This window comes from Colossoma macropomum, unplaced genomic scaffold, assembly GCF_904425465.1.
Source record: "Colossoma macropomum unplaced genomic scaffold, Colossoma_macropomum, whole genome shotgun sequence".
Taxonomy (NCBI): Eukaryota; Metazoa; Chordata; class Actinopteri; order Characiformes; family Serrasalmidae; genus Colossoma; species Colossoma macropomum.
Window position 1 is genome coordinate 8,899 of NW_023495928.1, and position 20,651 is coordinate 29,549.

At 39.0% G+C, this 20,651-nt stretch overlaps 1 protein-coding gene and 3 gene segments (V, D, J or C); 1 reads left to right on the forward strand and 3 right to left on the reverse strand.

Moving 5' to 3' along the window:
* Positions 1-708: 708 nt before the first annotated feature.
* Positions 709-2,444, reverse strand: LOC118803593. The segment is given in 2 exon segments: positions 709-1,754; positions 1,863-2,444. Coding segments are annotated over 2 exon segments (372 nt in total).
* LOC118803594 lies at positions 2,039-4,051 on the forward strand. The segment is given in 2 exon segments: positions 2,039-2,064; positions 3,757-4,051. Coding segments are annotated over 2 exon segments (321 nt in total).
* A 2,134-nt stretch (positions 4,052-6,185) lies between these two features.
* Positions 6,186-6,868, reverse strand: LOC118803587. The segment is given in 2 exon segments: positions 6,186-6,520; positions 6,690-6,868. Coding segments are annotated over 2 exon segments (384 nt in total).
* Positions 6,869-9,893: 3,025 nt separating this feature from the next.
* LOC118803595 (immunoglobulin kappa light chain-like) lies at positions 9,894-15,509 on the reverse strand. The gene is made up of 4 exons (XM_036564069.1): positions 14,450-15,509; positions 13,965-14,283; positions 10,325-10,407; positions 9,894-10,216 (listed from the first exon to the last, which is right to left on the reverse strand). The coding sequence occupies exons 1-4, from the start codon at positions 14,496-14,498 to the stop codon at positions 9,894-9,896; spliced, it is 774 nt and encodes a 257-aa protein (XP_036419962.1). The 5' UTR covers positions 14,499-15,509.
* Between the last annotated feature and the right edge of the window lie 5,142 nt (positions 15,510-20,651).

A 20,651-nucleotide genomic window follows, 5' to 3' on the forward strand; every position in this document is an offset into this window, starting at 1 on the left:
AAGTCGACCCAGAGGCACAAGCACACAAAAATGTATTAGGTTACATCCATGTCCAGAGATTTTAGAGTGTATATTATGAAATAATCCAGGTAAGGTGGGAGGACCTGCCCCAGGTGGAGGAGTTTAAGTATTTGGGGTCATGGTTGAGTGATGGGAAGAGGGATGGTGAGATCGGCCACAGGCTGGGACAGGCGGCAGCAGTAATGCAGTAACTGTACTGGACTGTAGTGGTGAAGAGGGAGCTGAGCCACAAGGCAAAGCTCTCTGTTTATCTGTCAGTCTACATCCCCTCCATCACCTGTGGTCATGAGCTTTGGATAGTGACCGAAAGATTGAGATGGCAGATACAAGCGGCGGAAATGACTACACTCTACTTGACAGTAGATCCTCAAAAAGGAGCCGCTACTCCTCCACATTGAGAGGAGCCAGTTGAGGTGGTTTGGGCAAATGCAGGTGAGCTGCAGTGAGACACTCTCATAAATGCAACAGAGCAACTATTTAAAATTGTCACCACTGAAACATTTGTTAAAGTTTCTGTAGAGTTATGATTGTTTTGTTAGTGTCAAAATAGAATAATAATAAAAAATAAACATAACGGAAAATGATTTTAGTCTAAAGTCCAAGTCAGTTAAAAGACCACAATGAGTTTTCAATTCTCACAACTCTGAACTAGTTCCGTTGATGGTCCACTTTGTGCGGTGGTGTAATTTTGGTGGGCTTGACTCCAGCCCCCTCAGAAACTTGAATGTCCTCTGCAGCGCCCACTGTCCTAAAACTGGTAGTTGACAGGTTATTAGATTGTCAGTCCTGGATGGGGTTGAGTATCGTGTGCAGGTTCTTTTTAAGGATAATGAGAAAATGTAGACATTTCGTTTCAAATCTCTATGGAACTTTTCATATTTTGTGAATTGAACTGGGCGGTGGAGAGGGGACGAGGAGAGGGCAGAACGGGAGAATATTTAAAAAGTACAGAACCGTGATCAGTGAAAACAAGATATGTGAAAGTAGATCTTTTAGGAAATTCCAAAAAACAAATGATTAACTGTAAACATGAAAGTTATTAAATTAAAAAAGGTAAGAAAACACCACTTCAATTTTATAAAGGCATGGAAATTAAGTGTACATACATATAAACTTCACTACATCCATGCACACCACTAACACATGAACAGTAGGACTAGAATGAGCTCCAGCTCCACTAAACTACTCCTCTCATAGAAGTGGAGCTGAAATGCTGTGTGCATTATTGCTTTGTGCTTATTTATAGATGTGTGTGTTGAGTTGTGTGTTAGTGTGGTGTGTTTCCTCTCCTCCACAGAGTGTGTGATTGTGCTGTATCACTTCCTCCCCCTCAGCACCTGCAGTAGGTCTCAGCTGCAGCAGTGCAGCCTCTGTGTCTCTGACTCTCACAGCTTTTTGTACGGCTCTGTATCACTGTGTGGACGACGAGATACTACTGATGTAAAATTCACCCAGACAGTAATAATCTCCATCATCTTCAGTCTGGACTCCACTGATGGTCAGAGTGAAGTCAGATCCAGATCCACTGCCTCTGAAACGAGGTGGAGTTCCTGACCATAAACTAGTAGCACTGTAGATCAGGAGTTTAGGAGCTTCTCCAGGTTTCTGTAAGTACCAGGCTAGACAGTTACTATAAACTGCAGGGCTGGTTCTACAGCTGATGGTGACTGTTTCTCCTGGAAGAGCAGATTTCACTGCAGGAGTCTGAGTCACAGTTGCCTGACCTCTGGATCCTGAAATAAATGGTAACAATTCAAAGTGACTCAAATACATATGATATTGTTTTTAGTATCAGCCACTCATACACTGTATAACAGTATTAATGTATAACAGAGTGTTACCTTGAGTCCAGAAGATCAGAGTCCAGATGAAGATGGTGGTCAAAGTCATGTCTGCTGTGGGTGAAGTTTGTGGGGCAGCAGCTCTCAGTCATGAAGTGTTAAACTCACAGGACTATAAACTCTCCCAGAGCACTGAAGCATGTGCTGATAATGCAAAGTCAGCTCTCTCTATGGAAATGACTCTATTGGCTGCAGTGATCATGTGACATTGAGTATAACAGCATGGAAACAGAAGGAGTTCTTCATGGTTCAGTTTAGAGCTGCTGAATATCAGACAGAAGCATGAAAATGTTTATATGTGTTGTTTATCAGCTTCTGTTGTTGCTGAAATGTGTTGAACTGAACACACTGTAAACTGTTTAAGACTGTTTTATTGTGTATATTGTAGAGGTTTATCATCAGTTTGAGGTTTTTACTGTGATTCATATGAGAATCTTCACTCTCCTGATCTCCACAGTTGATCTTCTCACAGCTCAGCAATCTGCCTCTCCAGATCAGTGTAATATTCTCTTAATGTCCAGTGGGGGGCGATCTCATATTGTTCAGTTTAAAGTGTGTCAGTCTTTCTCTTGAGGGATTTTGCAGCTACTGCTGTCAGTCTGTCTCTCAGTGCAGGAGTTTTTGGTGGAGGAACTAAACTGCATGCAGGGAGTAAAAAATACACATTTTATTAAAATACTTTTCTCTCTTTTAGCAGAAAATCATCTTATGTTCATTTATCCATGTTATTTTTTGTTGCTCAACAGAACCAAAAAGATTTTATACACAGCAGCTCTTCTGTTTTCTGTTCTTGTAATAATTTATTATTATTTAAATCCAAAGGTCAATTTAAATCAAGTTAAATAATCCAAAAATGTAAATATTTTACAATGATATCACAGTTTAATAAACAAGTTAGCAATTTGACAACACGTCTAATAATGTGTGACCTCGGTTCAGACAAACAAGTTTAAAAAAGTAAAGAAACAAATGTTCAGGGTTTCAGAATTTATACATTTATCTCCTGCTTATAAAACTCATCAGTATTTAATGACTGATATGAAAAAGCTGTTAGTGAAGCACAGAGAGAGCAGAGTCTTTAGAGCAGGTTTTTGTACAGACGCTAAATGAGTTTGTATCACTGTGGTGGAGTTTTGGAGGAGGAACGAAACTGTCAGTTGGCCGTAAGTAGCTTTTTATTTCTTATATATAAATAATCTCTTAATAAATTCTGGAAAATCAATGTACTTGATGGTTTTGTACATCATGTTTAGTATTTATTAGTTTTATTTATTTAACAGTATCAGTGTTTACTGTGTTTGGAGAGTTTTAATTGACCGTCTGTTTCTGAACTGTCGTTAATAAAAGTATAAATGTTTCAGTGAATTTCTCTCAACTTGCCTTTAATTACTGAGTTAATTTTAACAGTATAAACATCTGTTATTTACAGTAGACTCTCAGTGCAGCTCTTTCACTGTAATTCTTATCTCATACTGAACTATCACAGTGCTGGTTATAATAAATACTTACAAATCTTGTTTTTAATATATGTAGTCTGTTTTAATTTTTAAGATTATTATTATTTCTATTCTGAATGATATTTTCTGTTATTGCTTTACAGAGACAACATTAACGTTAATTTCAATAGTTTAAATTTAAAAATATATTAATTTTCATAATTTTAATGTCTGATATAAAAAAATATTAAAATGTTTATAAAACCAGGACAGTTTTGATGACCACAGCTCTGAGAGGCAGTTTAAACTGTAAAGCAGGTTATAATTAGAGGGTGAAACATTTTAATGCTCCACTGAACTCAGTTCAGCTCTGTACAAAATAAGAGAAGTGAAACCCACTCTGGTGTGTCTGTGCTGGTTGATTGACACGTGTCCCTTCCTGTGTTTGTGTCTTCTAGGTTTGGCCTCGCCCACCCTCACTGTCCTGCCCCCCTCCAGGGAGGGGCTGCTGCAGGGGAAGGCCACACTCGTGTGTCCTCAGACTGGAGGCTGAGCTGGAAGGTGGGTGGGAGCAGCTGGAGCTCGGGGGTTAGCCAGAGCCCTGGGCTTCTGCAGAAGGACGACGGCCTCTACAGCTGGAGCAGCACCCTGACCCTCCAGGAGGAGCAGTGGCTAAAGAACACAGTGACCTGTGAGGCCAACAAGGACTCCCAGCCTCCTGTCAGCCAGACACTGAGGAGAGATCAGTGCTAAGCAGTGAGGACCACACGGGGGTTTCAGCTGATAGAGCTCCTCTCACTCTCAAATGAGCTCAAACACGTCTGTGATTAATGCTGAAATGATGATCTGTTGAATTTAAAGAAATAAAATAAAGAGTTTCAATCAACACTGTAGTGGTTATTTTATTGCATTTTCCCACCATAATAAACACCTTAAATGTCATTAAAATCTAATGTGGAGGCAAATATTTCCAGCCATGTCTGATGATGACAATGATAAAGTTTTAGAAAGTCATACTGTTGATCCGAATCAACCAAACCAATCAACCTTCAAGATTTTTTCAGAAATATGTTTAATCACTTTAACTATAATATTCATCAAACTGCTGTGTAATTTATAGTATCATGTAGTGAACGTTTCATATTATTTATAGTATTTTTATTTGTCTTATCCTGTTTAATATTTGTAGTATGTAATTACAGTAGACACAGTAAATGGTAGAATAAGCTGTGGTCACACTGCACTGCTGCCTCAGTGTTTTCTTTGCAGTGTGGAGCAAAAGTCAGGAGAGTAGAGACGGTACTGATGGTTTTGGAGGGAAAATATAGTTCAGTAAATGTTAGCTGAGTAACTAGTTTATATTATTGAAACTGTTAGTGACAAGCGACATTATGTAGACAGAGAGAAGGGACCACAGCTCACCTTCTCGTATTTTAATTGCTTGGAAATCAAGGTCACCCAGATGAACTCAGCAGGAAATGAAATTTAACTCTAACTGAGGTGAATTGATTTTCTGTGCTCACGTCTTTTGCATTCAAGTGAATTGATTTTATCCTCAGGGCAGATTTTACTCGTGTTCGGTGTGACTGCAGCTTTAGGCAGGTTGGATCTTTATGTATATGTATGCAAATTATTTGCATTGTTATTGTAAATGAATTTTATTTACAAAAAATATATTTAATAATTTTATGTATGCAAATTATTTGCAATTCAGTCATGGATGCAAATAATATGTATTTCCTGTCTGAGACAATATTTTTAATATATTTATTACTAATAAATTAGTCAAAATAAACACTTTTACATTTTTATACATGTGCTGCCAGTAAAGGAGATGTTCATCCTTCATGCTGCACGCAGTCCTGAAAGATTGCTTTGCTTTCCTTTTCAATCCAGTTTGACCCCCACAAGCCCAGTGATGCTGAAATCTAAAGGCTCAGTTGACCATTTTTCTCAGATATTTCTGTTCCAGCTGAGGAAGATTTTGAGTTTTTTCTTTCCTGTAGATTGAAGAAAAGCCCATCTACTCATAGTCCTGATAGAATGACACTCCTCTGTGATGGTCAGGCCCCCTGGAAATGCTGTGGATATGTGATAAACATCTCCAGCTCTTTCATCAGTAATTCACTCCTACTCCATCCTACTCCAAGCCTTATGGTGGGACTCACACATGCAGAGCTCATGTGCTCACCTTTACTGTGACATATAAACACGTCAGATTCTCATTCATCACTCCATAAGAGCAACATCCCACATCCAGCTCTCATTTATGTGATGGTCTTGTTTCGTCTTCTTATCTTGTATTTCCAAAGATATACAGATTCTCCCATAAACAGCTGATACTGAAACTCACTTTTCACTGGATTTGCTGATGACTGATTCAAACTTGTTCTCTGATTGTGGACCACCTGTCTCAGTCTGGTCCTCATGAGATCCTTTTTATTCCAAGTATTTAATGCTGTTGATCACAGAAGTCATTGTAATTTATCTTAAAATGATGGTAATATCTTAATCTAATTAGAGGCTGAAGACAGAATGGATAAACTGATTATATGGGATCCATTACAGTGAACTGAGCTCATCAAACTGAAATAAGAAATGTTTTGTTGTTGTTGTTCAATGATGTTGTAATATTGGGTCACAAAATGCTGAAGATCACATTTCTTGGGGTCACACCAAATCTTCGACACAAGAAAGTGACACAAACTCAACCAGCTGGTGCACTGTGTGCATTATTGCTTTGTGCTTATTTATAGATGTGTGTGTTGAGTTGTGTGTTAGTGTGGTGTGTTTCCTCTCCTCCACAGAGTGTGTGATTGTGCTGTATCACATCCAGCAGTGCAGCCTCTGTGTCTCTGACTCTCACAGCTTTTTGTACAGCTCTGTATCACTGTGTGAACGACCAGATACTACTGATGTAAAATTCACCTTGACAGTAATAATCTCCATCATCTTCAGTCTGGACTCCACTGATGGTCAGAGTGAAGTCAGATCCAGATCCACTGCCACTGAAACGAGCTGGAGTTCCTGACTCTCTACTGCTAATCAGTTTAATCAGGAGTTTAGGAGCTTCTCCAGGTTTCTGCAGGTACCAGGCTAAACGCTGACCATGACTGTCACTGTACACTGCAGTGCTGGTTCTACAGCTGATGGTGACTGTTTCTCCTGGAAGAGCAGATTTCACTGCAGGAGTCTGAGTCACAGTCGCCTGACCTCTGGATCCTGAAATAATATAACAAGAATTCAAGATGACTCATGAATTACAAATAATTATATTTATAATTAAATACACATGATACTATTAATTTTAAAACAAGCCCCTCACATGCACTTGTTTTAAAATGTCTCCATTAAACACCATCATGAAGTTAAATGTGTAACAGTGAGTTACCTTGAGTCCAGAAGATCAGAGTCCAGATGAAGATGGTGGTCAAAGTCATGTCTGCTGTGGGTGAAGTTTGTGGGGCAGCAGCTCTCAGTCATGAAGTGTTAAACTCACAGGACTATAAACTCTCCCAGAGCACTGAAGCATGTGCTGATAATGCAAAGTCAGCTCTCTCTATGGAAATGACTCTACCTGAACTGTCATTACACCAGACCATAATACTATAATAGATTATTTAATGATTTCTGTTTTGCGAGATTTTTAATTCTTAGATTTAAAAATCTCAAAAAGACAGAAAAAATATATGAAGTTTATACACTGTTTTGGTCCCAAGTGTGTGTGTGTGTGAGAGAGAGAGAGAGAGAGAGAGAGAGAGAGAGAGAGAGAGAGAGTGAGAGAAAGTAAAAGTATTGATACTTGCATAAAATAATCACACAAGTAAACGTAAAATGTGAAATTCTAAAGTTTCAGGTCAGAAATCTACTGAGTACTGAGTACTGAGTTCTGCTGTGGAACGTCTCTGTAGCTCCATATCCAGGATTTGTCAGCACAGGAACTGAAGATTATGCAGATCTGTTCTTCTCTTTTTGTGATTCCTTGGTCCAAAGTCAGAGATGTAACCAATCACAAAGCAGTACAATTACTGACACCATCAAAACACATTAAAGTTAAACACAAAAAAGGAATTTGTAACAAAATATGAAAATGTAACTGAGTAAAAAGGATCCGGAGTGGCGCAACCGTCTAAGTGTTGGCCCTGTCATCAGGAGATCACGAGTTCGATCCCTGGTGATGCTACAGCCATCCGTAGCCGGGAGTCCAAGAGAGCACAATTGGCCTCGCTCTCTCTGGGTGGGTGGGATGGCTGCCTTTCTCCCACCATCACTCACTAAGCGCGATGCTAGTCAGCGCAGGCGTCTGTTAGCTGACGTAACAGATCTGGCGGTTGGCGCTTTCCTCCGAGCGCGTTCAGCTGTCCAATGACTTTGCGTGAGCGGCAGCTCAAGAAGAAGCGGTGGCTGGTTTCACAGGTCTTGGATGAAGCCTGTGTTAGCCTCGCCCTCCTAGCGTTGATAGCGTCGTGTGTGATTGGGGGAGTCCTAACTAGCGGCGGGTGGAATTGGCTACGACTAAATTGGGGAGAAAACCGGGTAAAATTTGAGTATATGAACCTGATGTACGTGTGTAAATGTAACTAGTTACTACCCACCTCTGAATAAAGACCTGACATTAGCAAGACATGAAAGGTAATTTTAGTCAGTGGCATAATTGCATAAAATACCACACAGCTGGCTTTTTGTGTTTGTTTGTTTTATTTTATTTTATTTTATTTTTTTTTTTACGTTTTGCTCCACCACTTTTGGGGTTTTGGCGCCACCCCTGGTTACTGGTTAAACTGCTTGTTTGTGTTCAGCTGGGTGGGGGTTGGTACGGGGGTCTGGTTTCACTTTTTCCTTTAGTGCTGCTGAGTTTAATATTATTAAGTTTCAGAGTGGGACTCATTTTTGGAGAAGGCATTAATGTGGACCAGTCCATCTCAGCCTGTAACTGTATTTTCTTGGCCATTTTTCTTGCCTCTTCTCATCAGAATCAGTCCCAGACTCTGTTCTGTAGCTGTAATAACTTATAGAAACAAAAATACAAACAGAACATAAGAATCTTTTAGAATAGAAAAAAGCTCCCTGCATGTAAAAAGTAGACCCAGAGGCACAAGCACACCAAATGTATTAGGTTACATCCATGTTCAGAGTTTTTAGAGTATAAATTATGAAATAATCCAGGTAAGGTGGGAGGACCTGCCCCAGGTGGAGGAGTTTAAGTATCTCAAGGTCTAGTTCACAAGTGATGGGAAGAGGGATGGTGAGATCGGCTGCAGGCTGGGACAGGCGGTAGCAGTAATGCGGTCACTGTACCGGACTGTAGTGATGAAGAGGGAGCTGAGCCATAAGACAAAGCTCTCTGTTTACCAGTCGGTCTACATCCTGACCCTCACCTGTGGTCATGAACTTTGGATAGTGACTGAAAGAATAAGATCACAGATAAAAGCAGTGGAAATGAGTTTCTTAACAGGGTGGTGGGCTACACTCTACTTGACAGGGTGAGGAGCTCAGTCATCCTGGAGAAGCTTAAAATAGAGCCACTACTCCTCCACATTGAGAGGAGACAGTTGAGGTGATTTGGGAAAATGCAGGTGAGCTGCAGTGAGACACTCTCATAAATGCAGTAGAGCAACTATTTAAAATTGTCAGTACTGAAACATTTGTTAAAGTTTCTGTAGAGTTATGATTGTTTTGTTAGTGTCAAAATAGAATAATAATAAAAAATAAACATAACAGAAAATGATTTTAGTCTAAAGTCCAAGTCAGTTAAAAGACTGCAATGTGTTTTCAGTTCTCTACTCTGAACTAGTTTGGTTTATTGTCCACTTAGTGCGGTGATGTCACTTTGGTGGGCTTGACTCCAGCCCCCTCAGAAACTTGAATGTCCTCTGCAGAGCCCCCTGAACTAAAACTGGTAGTTGACAGGTTATTAGATTGTCAGTCCTGGAGGAGTTGAGTATCGTGTGCAGGTTCTTTTTAAGGATCATGAGAAAATGTTCTGTTCTAGTAGAACAGAATTATGTTATGTATTCTGATACCATATTTTAATTCTCTGTATGTGTTTAGTTTCAAATCTCTGTGGCACTTTTTATATTTTGTGAATGAAACTGGGAGATGGAGAGAGGACGAGCAGAGGGCAGAACATTTAAACACTACAAAACATGATCAGTGAAAACGAGCTACGTGAATGTACATCTTTAAGAAAATCCCCACAAAAATGAACTCTAAACTCTAAATATAAGTTAATAAATTAAACAAGGTGAAAAAACAGCATTTCAAATTCATAAAGGCATGTAAATTAAGTGTACATATGTAAAGCCTTCACTACATCCATGCACACCACTAACACATGAACAGTAGGACTAGAATGAGCTCCAGCTCCACTGAACTACTCCTCTCATAGAAGTGGAGCTGAAATGCTGTGTGCATTATTGCTTTGTGCTTCTTTATAGATGTGTGTGTTGAGTTGTGTGTTAGTGTGGTGTGTTTCCTCTCCTCCACAGAGTGTGTGATTGTGCTGTATCACATCCTCCCCCTCAGCACCTGCAGTAGGTCTCAGCTGCAGCAGTGCAGCCTCTGTGACTCTCACAGCTTTTTGTATGGCTCTGTATCACTGTGTGAACGAGTATCTACTACTGATGTAAAACTGACCCTGACAGTAATAATCTCCATCATCTTCAGTCTGGACTCCACTGATGGTCAGAGTGAAGTCAGATCCAGATCCACTACCTCTAAAACGAGCTGGAGTTCCTGACTGTAAGCTGCTAGTGTAGTAGATCAGGAGTTTAGGAGCTTCTCCAGGTTTCTGCAGGTACCAGGAGAAATGGTTACTATAAATTGCAGTGCTGGTTCTACAGCTGATGGTGACTGTTTCTCCTGGAAGAGCAGATTTCACTGCAGGAGTCTGAGTCACAGTCGCCTGACCTCTGGATCCTGAAATAATTGGTAACAATCCAAAGTGACTCAAATACATATGATATTATTTTTAGTATCAGCCACTCATACACTGTATAACAGTATTAATGTATAACAGTGTTCTACCTCGAGTCCAGAAGATCAGAGTCCAGATGAAGATGGTGGTCAAAGTCATGTCTGCTGTGGGTGAAGTTTGTGGGGCAGCAGCTCTCAGTCATGAAGTGTTAAACTCACAGGACTATAAACTCTCCCAGAGCACTGAAGCATGTGCTGATAATGCAAAGTCAGCTCTCTCTATGGAAATGACTCCACCTGAACTGTCTTTACACCAGATTACAGATGATAATAAACTATTTAATATGATTTGTGTTTTGTGAGATTTTTAATTGTTAGATATTTTAAAGAAACTGATTCTAATTATTTAAGTTGTCTTAACGTTCAGTGTTTAAAGAAATGCAGTTTCCAGATTGGGCAGTTCATGAGGCTGATTAGAGATCATGTTAGGAGTTGATGAGGCATCTGATGGTAGATTATTCATGATAATCTCTTCCAGGTGGGCTTATTGGGACATCCAGGTGAAGTTTTCCATCTTAGCAGGAGATAAAACAGCACATGCAAATGGATCCAAAGTGATAAATAATTTATGAACGAGTGATGAACAAGTTTAGAAGGAACCACAGAGGAACATATTCAGAGTTTAATAAAACGACAGAGATGTAAACACTGTAAACTGTTCTTTTTTAAATGAAGAATCAGACTCAGATAAGGTCAGTGGAATGAGAGAAATAATTTTAGATTATACACTTTTATAAAGCTGATCCCGAGTATGTGTGTATGTCTGTGTGTGTGTCTGTGTGTGTGTGTGTGTGTGTGTGTGTTGTGGTTGCTGTAGTGTATCAGAGGTTTTTGTACAATGGCTTCATTAGAATGTATCACTGTGGTGGACTTTTGGTGGAGGAACTAAACTCATTGTGAAAAGTAAGAGTTTTTACTTCTTTTATTGTAGTGTTAATTAAATGAATTATTAAAAACTAAATAATACAATCAAATTGTTTACTGAACTTAAAGAATCATATTATTATATTAGACTTTTAAAAATGCAGTAATATACAATTAGCTATCACATCCAAATAATTTTACTATTTCAGGACATAACTCATAATTCATGAAAATGGCTTTAACGTATCATTAAAACTAGTTACACATTTAGATTACGGTCTTAAATTATTTTATTTTTGCGAATAGGAAAAGAAAGGTTATTCAAATTCCATTTACTGTCTGTTAATCTGTGTCTTCATTCTGTAATCAGCTGCTTTTGACTGAAACTGACTGTGTTAAAGAGTAAAATTTGAAGTCAGACTTTGGGTTAATGATCCTGTATGAACTCAACAAAAGCTGTAACTTTTATTAATAGCTCTGTTAAAGTGAGGAATGTTTTATGACTGTTGTTAGAGTTTATCAGTTTTATTGAAGATGATAGATATTTTAAAGATATTTCAATTTAATTTCAGCAAAGTGAGAACAGCACAGAGCGCTGCAGTGATGTTCACACTCTGGTTAGGTTTTAGAGCTCCAGCTGGGACGTTTAATAAAGAATAACTAGTAAATATGTTTAATTGTTTGTGTTTAATCATGTGTGCTGTTGTTTCTCATCTCCAGCTGGTTCCACAGTGAAGCCCTCTGTGTCTCTGCTCCCTCCCTCCTCTCTGCAGCTGTCTGAGGGTTCAGCGTCACTGCTCTGCCTGCTGTCTGGATACTCTCCACAGGGGGCGCTGGTCAGCTGGACAGTGGACGGCTCGGAGGTGAAGGAGGGGGTTCTGACCAGTGTAGAAGAAGAGAAGAATGGCCGCTACAGCCGCAGCAGCATCCTGACCCTCAGCAAAGCACTTTGGGAAAAGGGGAAGGAGTTTGGCTGTATCGTCTCCCATGACAACGTCAATCAGCCAATCACGTTCACAAAGAGCCACTGTGAAAATTAGCAGCTCCAAGATAGAGCTGAACATAGAGCTGCTCCCACATCATCTACAGTAGAGTTTAAACTCTACACAGTGCTGATGTTCCTGTCTTTACTCTGTTCTCTGTCCTGTTGCTGTTCCTGTGGTTCTGCTGAGCTGAAATAAAGCTGAATCTAGAACATCGTCTGTTCTTTTACTCTGTTTAATAGTCAGTGTTGTGAGAGAGTATCTGTAGCTGTAGATTCAGTGCAGTGCTGTGTGTTGTGCTTGAGTGAGTTTAGCTGAACGAAGCTGAACATCTGCTGAAAGTGCTGCTCTATTCTGGGAGAAAGTGGACGACTCAGGCCTGTTAATGCAAATCTGAGTTTCACCCCACTCCGCTCTCTCTCTCTCTCTCTCTCTCTCTCTCTCTCTCTCTCTCTCTCTCGCTCTCTCTCTGTCTCTATTTCACTATTTTATTGGTTAAACTGTTTGTTTTGCTGGGTGGGGGGTGGTGGTGGGGGGGCTGGTTTCACTTCTTCCTTTAGTGCTGCTGCCCTCCAGGATGTGAGTTTAATACCCTGAGCTGACTGTCAGTGTGTCAGAGTCACAGTGCTGTGAGTTTCATACACTAAGCTGTAGTGTTTGAATCCCCTGTTTTAGTGCAGTGAACAATAATAATATTAATAATAATAATAATAATAATAATAAACATAAATGGTAGTAAATAGTTCAAAATTGCTGAACAACACATTGTTGGTATCTCTACACATAGTAGGGACAAAAACTGACACAGATTCAAACCAGATGGTTCACAGTGGTGAGTCTAATACTGTCTGAGATTGCTTTATTTCCTCAGGTCTGATCTGCTTCTTATCAGCCAATAACTGCACCATGTTCTAGAGCAGCTGTTCCCAACCCCAGCACTGATCACCCCACACTATGAACAGTTTTGTGCTTTGTCTCATCTGGCCCTCCTGATTCAACTCATTAACTAATTATGAAGCTCCTCAATGTCTGAATCAGCTGTGAGGAGTCAGTAAAACACAACTATGTGCAGAGTAAAGGGTCACCAGGACTGGGATTGGACACCACTGTCCTAGAGAGAAAGTCTCAGCTGTTAAAGAATCAGGAGCTGATCAGTAATAAAGTTCACACTGAGCTGGAAAAGTTCTGTAAGGAGGTATAAGCCAACCATTCCTCCCAGCTGAGGTCAAACAGATAAAGACAAAGTCAATAAAATGTTTACAGGGATTAACATCATTTTTTGAATAACAAATTATGTTATAAATGTCAGTATAAAGGCTGTCAAATTAGGCGACCTTAGTTTATTGATCACTACAGAGATAAAGCTCAGGTAGCTACATTACTAAATGAGTTAAACCAGGTAAACTGTCTCAGACACTCTTACACCACTGTATCTGTTCCATCAGTGGACAGTAACCAGGACAGAGTGGGATGGACACTGTCTGGTGCTTCAACAGTGAAACATGTAGCAGAAAAACCAAAGCAGCTTTTGTGCTGCAGATCATTTGCAGGATGAAACCTCCACCACTGACACACGAACAGTAGGAGTAAAATGAGCTCCAGCTCCACTAAACTACTCCTCTCATAGAAGTGGAGCTGAAATGCTGTGTGCATTACTGCTTTGTGCTTATTTATAGATGTGTGTGTTGAGTTGTGTGTTAGTGTGGTGTGTTTCCTCTCCTCCACAGAGTGTGTGATTGTGCTGTATCACATCCTCCCCCTCAGCACCTGCAGTAGGTCTCAGCTGCAGCAGTGCAGCCTCTGCGTCTCTGACTCTCACAGCTTTTTGTACGGCTCTGTATCACTGTGTGAACGAGTATCTACTACTGATGTAAAATTCACCCAGACAGTAATAATCTCCATCATCTTCAGTCTGGACTCCACTGATGGTCAGAGTGAAGTCAGACCCAGATCCACTGCCACTGAAACGAGCTGGACAATCTGATGTTCTGCTGCTAGTGGTGTAGATCAGGAGTTTAGGAGCTTCTCCAGGTTTCTGCAGATACCAGGCTAGATAGCTACCATGCACTGCAGGGCTGGTTCTACAGCTGATGGTGACTGTTTCTCCTGGAAGAGCAGATTTCACTGCAGGAGTCTGAGTCACAGTCGTCTGACCTCTGGATTCTGAAATAAAATAATAAGAATTCAAGGTGACTCATAAATTACAAATAATTATAAATATAATTAAATACACAAGATATTATTTTTAAAATAAGCCCCTCAAATGCATATGCGTTAATATGTTTTCATAAATCATCTTCGTAAAGTTAAATGTATAACAGTGTTCTACCTTGAGTCCAGAAGATCAGAGTCCAGATGAAGATGGTGGTCAAAGTCATGTCTGCTGTGGGTGAAGTTTGTGGGGCAGCAGCTCTCAGTCATGAAGTGTTAAACTCACAGGACTATAAACTCTCCCAGAGCACTGAAGCATGTGCTGATAATGCAAAGTCAGCTCTCTCTATGGAAATGACTCTATTGGCTGCAGTGATCATGTGACATTGAGTATAACAGCATGGAAACAGAAGGAGTTCTTCATGGTTCAGTTTAGAGCTACTGAATATCAGACAGAAGCATGAAAATGTTTATATGTGTTGTTTATCAGCTTCTGTTGTTGCTGAAATGTGTTGAACTGAACACACTGTAAACTGTTTAAGACACAGTTGATCTTCTCACAGCTCAGCAATCTGCCTTTCCAGATCAGTGTAATATTCTCTTAATGTCCAGTGGGGGGCGATCTCATATTGTTCAGTTTAAAGTGTATCAGTCTTTCTCTTGAGGGATTTTGCAGCTACTGCTGTCAGTCTGTCTCTCAGTGCAGGAGTTTTTGGTGGAGGAACTAAACTGCATGCAGGGAGTAAAAAATACACATTTTATTACAATACTTTTCTCACTTTTAGCAGGAAATCAATATGTTCATTTATCCATGTTAATTTTTGTTGCTCAACAGAACCAAAAAGATTTTTTACATAGCAGCTCTTCAACTGTTTTCTGTTCTTGAAATAATTTGTTATTTTAATCCAAAGGTCAAAGTAAAATCAAGTTAAATAATCAAAAAATGTAAAAATTTTACAACGATATCACAGTTTAATAAATAAATTAGCAATTTGAGAACACATATAATAATGTGTGACCTCAGTTCAAACAAAAAAGTTTAAAAAAGTAAAGAAACAAAAGTTCAGGTTTTCAGAATTTATACATTTATCTGCTGATTATAAAACACATCAGTATTTAATGAATGATATGAAAAAGCTGTTAGTAAAGCACAGAGAGAGCAGAGTCTTTAGAGCAGGAGGTTTTTGTACAGACACTAAATGAGTTTGTATCACTGTGGTGGACTTTTGGTGGAGGAACCAAACTGTCAGTTGGCCGTAAGTAGCTTTTTATTTCTTATTCATAATTAATCAGTTAATAAATTCTGCAAAATCAATGTATTTGATGCTTTTGTACATCATGTTCAGTATTTATTAGTTTTTATTTATTTAACAGTATCAGTGTTTACTGTGTTTGGAGAGTTTAATCGACCGTCTATTTCTGAAGTGTCACTAATAAAAGTATAAATGTTTCAGTGAATTTCTCTCAACTTGCCTTTAATTACTAGTTTATTTTAACAGTATAAAGATCTGTTATTTACAGTAGACTCTCAGTGCAGCTCTTTCACTGTAATTCTTATTCTCATACTGAACTATCACAGTGCTGATTATAATAAATACTTACAAATATTTTAAGAACAAGATGTCTTTTAATTTTTAAGATAATTTTTATTTCTATTTTGAATGATATTTTCTGTTATTACTTTACAGAGACAACATTAACGTTAATTTCAATATTTTTAATTACAAGATGTATTAATTGTAAGAATTATAATGTCTCGTATAGAAAATATTAAAATGTTTCTACAAGCAGGACAGTTTTGATGACCACAGCTCTGAGATCTGTTCTTTTTTTTCCAAACTAGTATAGATTTACAGATTTCTTTCCCCAGATACATCAGACACTTGCAGTTGTAACATGACTGAAATTACATTTCAATAATATTAAATTTATTAGTAATTAGTAATTCTAATTAGTAATGTACTCATTTCATGCTGAAAAAAAAAAATAAATTAACACCATTCCATCTTTAAATCTGCAATAAAAGCACTTCAAGTGAGGCCGGAGTCCATTCTACAGTTGTTACCTGTTGCAAAACTGACTTTAATGAGAAACCAGACAGGACTGTTAGTATCCAAATAGTGACACCAATGAACAAATCATCCTAACCTTCATCTATCATTGGAATTTTTTCAAATCATGGATCAGTCTACCCAACAGACCTTCAGCGTGTTTATTTCCAAGCCATTCAATCAATCTAAGGTGGTACTTAAGCAGTGTGGATGTGCGATGACCCCTATGACACCATATGTCCACCTTGTATGTCTGTCCTGGCATCAACAAAATTGTCTTTGTGGCATACAGAGAAATGCTGATATCCATACTGACTGAGCTGACCCCTATACGGACGCCATTCGCCACTCATTATGTACCTTCCTTGTTTGACATGGCGTCTGATCACACGAAGAAGAACACGGCGTGAGCGTGTCTCCACAAGTTTGAGGACTGGTCTTCTAGTAGTTGTCCCGACCTCCAGCATACCGAAGACCCACTGCCGTTTGCGACGCCAGTTGTTGCCAAATTGTCCTCGATTGTACTAAAGGAGGAAAAAATCTATTTAGAGGTAGTGCACTGTAAAAAAAATCCTGTAACATTTACAGTAAATTAATAGTATCTTAGTTGCGAGCAAAGAACTGTAAATATACAGCAATGGACTGTAAGACATTTTGCTGTTATCTTACTATATTTCTACAGCATTAAAACCACAGTAACTATTGTAAACACACAGTACTTTCCTGCAGGGGCAGACAGGTAATAAGAAATTCACATTGGGCACTCGGGCCCTCAATGTATCTGGTAGTCAAAATTAAGTTTTTGTGGGCCACGTTTATAGAAATACTTTAATTGTATATTTATTACATTTACAATTTCAAAGTAATGCTTTACTACCAAATTAACTGTCAGGTGCTGCTTTGAAATGAAAATATTTAAAAAAAAAAAATACATCAATAACAACACACATTCACTTGTGCCCATTATGTGAGCAGAGAGCCGTTAGGTGAAGCAGTATATTATAAACAGATGTTGAGTTACTCATATTATTTAATGTTTGGTTTCACTGAATCAGCTAAAGTATATAGAGCTTGCAGGACTTGTGTGTGTTTAACAAAAACATCATTCAAAAAATTAGATACTGCTCAGGGATAAAACATTTTTTAAATTAATGGTAAATATTTGTGAATTTGTAAAAATACCACTGATCTGGTGTTTTTTAAAAGAAAAAGAAAAAATTCAAGAACAAATTCCAAGGTCAAAGCTCATAGGTCACAGGCTCTGCATTTTTCCTGACCAGGCAATATCAACGCCTGTGTTCATGCATACCTGTAGCAATACCAGACACGTTTTTACAGCTAAAAAGAAAAGCAAGAGTGCACAAAATAACACTGACATTTGCAACTGACATAAAACTGGTGAAGTACTGGTCAGCTTGATACCCAGGGAGCCTCAATATTAAACACAAGTCATGTAGACATAGATTACGCCATTGTACTGATAACTACAATACTGTTTGCCAACCTACTGATTCACTGACTCCACATCGTATACGTCTATAAGCCACTTCATTAGGTCCACTTACTTAGTATTTACATTGTCCACTTTATCAGCTCCACTGACCACTTTTGGTCAGTTTTACTTTGTAGTTCTGCAGTTACAGACTGTAGTCCATCTGTTTCTCTGCATACTTTGTTACTGTGTTCTTCAGTGGTCAGGACCCCCACAGAGCAGGTATTATTTGGATGGTGGATCATTCACAGCACTGCAGTGACACTGACATGGTAGCTGTATGTTAGTGTGTGTTGTGCTGGTACGAGTAGATCATACAGTTTGTGTGAGTGTCCACTCACTGTCCACTTTATTTGGCACATCTAACCTATTGGTCCACCTTGGAGATGTAAAGTTATTGATTATATTTTATCTGAAGCTGCATAGTTTGTGTTGGTCATCCTCTAGTCCTTCGTTGGTGCTCAGTTTCTGGACACAGGACACTGTTAACTGGTGTTTAAAGCAGCAGCACTGCTGTGTCTGATCCAATATGTGCAGCTCACACACACAAACTAACACTCCACCACCACGCTAATGTAACTGCAGTGCTGAGAATGATCCATCACCCAAATGATATCTGCTCTGTAGGGGTCCTGACCACTGATGCAAGGGGGTAAAGGGGGGCTAAAAAAGCAGAGAAACAGATGGACTACAGTCTGTAATTGTAGAACTACAAAGCGCACATAGATGTTCAGTGGAGCTGATAAAATGGACAAGTACCAGTACAAGGTAGGTGTACCTAAAGAAGTGGCTAGTCAGGGTATCTTGCATTTTTATTTATGCCCAACATCTTTAAAGTTTATATTCATTTTAAACTTTTTTTAAAGGTTTTTAAACCTTTATGTTCCAGTTGCTGAAAAACAATTCAACATCTGGTGTGTCGCCATGCCAACAGCAGACACGACTGTGATTGATTAGAGAGTGACTTTCAACGGCAGTCGTTCAAACGGAGCACATTTTCACTGTCTGAAAATGGCATTTGGTGTATAACGGCCCTTAGGTACGGTAAAGTTATTGTTTACAGAGTAGGGTTACCATCCTGCTAGAGAATGGTAATGTTTAACATCATGTACTAACACGCATGAACGTATTTCATAAAATAAAAATGATTACAGAAAAATGGTAATATTTTTCATAACTCAAGCTAAAGCATATTTTTCAATTTTAATATTTTTCAAAAATAATTCAGTACTGGATTTTGGTGTTTTTATTTTACATTACCTTCCTAAGTTTTCCAGGACCCGTACGAACCCTGATTTTAATCGTGAATCCTTTTTCTTCCAGATCACAGAACACTAATCAAACAGCATTTGATGTGAAAAAAACTCTATTACCTGAATCAAACATCTAGTAAAATAACACATCACCTTCCTTTTGTGAGAGAATTAGCTTTCATCTAGAACAACGAAGCGATGTCGACCTCTAACCTTCATGCCTTTACTTTTAAGACGGGAAACAGCTTTCATGCACACCTGCGATTCATAGAGAAGTACATTTCAATACCACATATTGTATAAATATTGTAGCTTGCAAAATTAAAAATACACTGAAAAAAATATGCTTTGTATTTGCTTGATTTAGGTGTGTCAGTAGTTATTAACCCCGGTAAATGTCAAAATGATTTATGTGTTATGCGTGACGTCACATGTGAAATATGTGAAGTATTTTCCCAGGGGGTTGATGTGTATAAAAATGTAAACATCAGTGGTATGACATCACATGTGAAATATGTAAAAAAATTTCCCAGGGGTTGGTGTGTGTAAAATGTAAACATCAGTTATATGACGTCACATGTCGAAATTGCAACTAATTTTCCCAGGAGGTGATGTGTGTAAAAACTGTGAACAACTATTGTAGGTTGTAAAGAATTTTTTTTTCCGGTGATAAAATGTTCAATTTTCCCCAGGGTGCGTGTTGGGAGGGGTGGCAAGCGTGAGCAAATTTTCCCCTCTTGAGAAGTGTTAATGAAAAAAATGATGTGAATTTTGTGTAAAAGTTTAAAGGGGTGTGAAAAATTAAGAGTAAGGATGAGATGCGAGGACTTACCGTCGGTGGGGTGTGGTGGGGTGGGGTGGGATGGGGTGGTTGGGTCGGGGTATGGTGTGTGTGTGTGTGTGTGTGTGTGTGTGTGTGTGTGTGAATGCTTTTTGATAACTACCCGAGGTTTGCCCGGTATGATGCGTGGGAATAATTTTCAAAAGATTCCCAGGATGTGTTTTGGAAAAAAAGATGTGTTTTGGAAAAAAAAGATTCCCATGATGTAATGGTATGACGTAGTTGTTGTTGTTGTGTTTTTGAGTGACAGCAGCAAGTGGGGGGCCCCCGTTCTGCTAAGCGTGACTAATAATTGAACAGGTGTCGTGGTGTTTTTCTCCTCACAATACTATAAAAACTGGCCGTAAAAGAGACAGATTGGTGCGGAGAGTGACTTTTCTGCAAAACCATCGTCATGGATTCTCCAGACAGATCGTCTAAGGCTCAAGACGGATCTCCGATCTTGAATTCCTTGAGCAAAAGACGCTATCGCACATTCATTCGGGACAACTTACAAAAGCGTGGAATACCTTATTTCGTGTGGCCAAACAGCCTAAAACGACTGAAACTGAAGGAGGAACCCCTGAGGACCAGTCAAATTTTGAGCGCGAGGAAGGCCTTCGTTCGCAATGACATACCTAAACACTGCTGGCCCCGTTCGATTCGGGAAGAAAACGATGTTACACCTTCGCAGAAGAAAAAGCAGGAAATCGACAGATTCAGAGCGGACGACAGTCTGTTTAAACCGAGCATAGAGAGGAGAT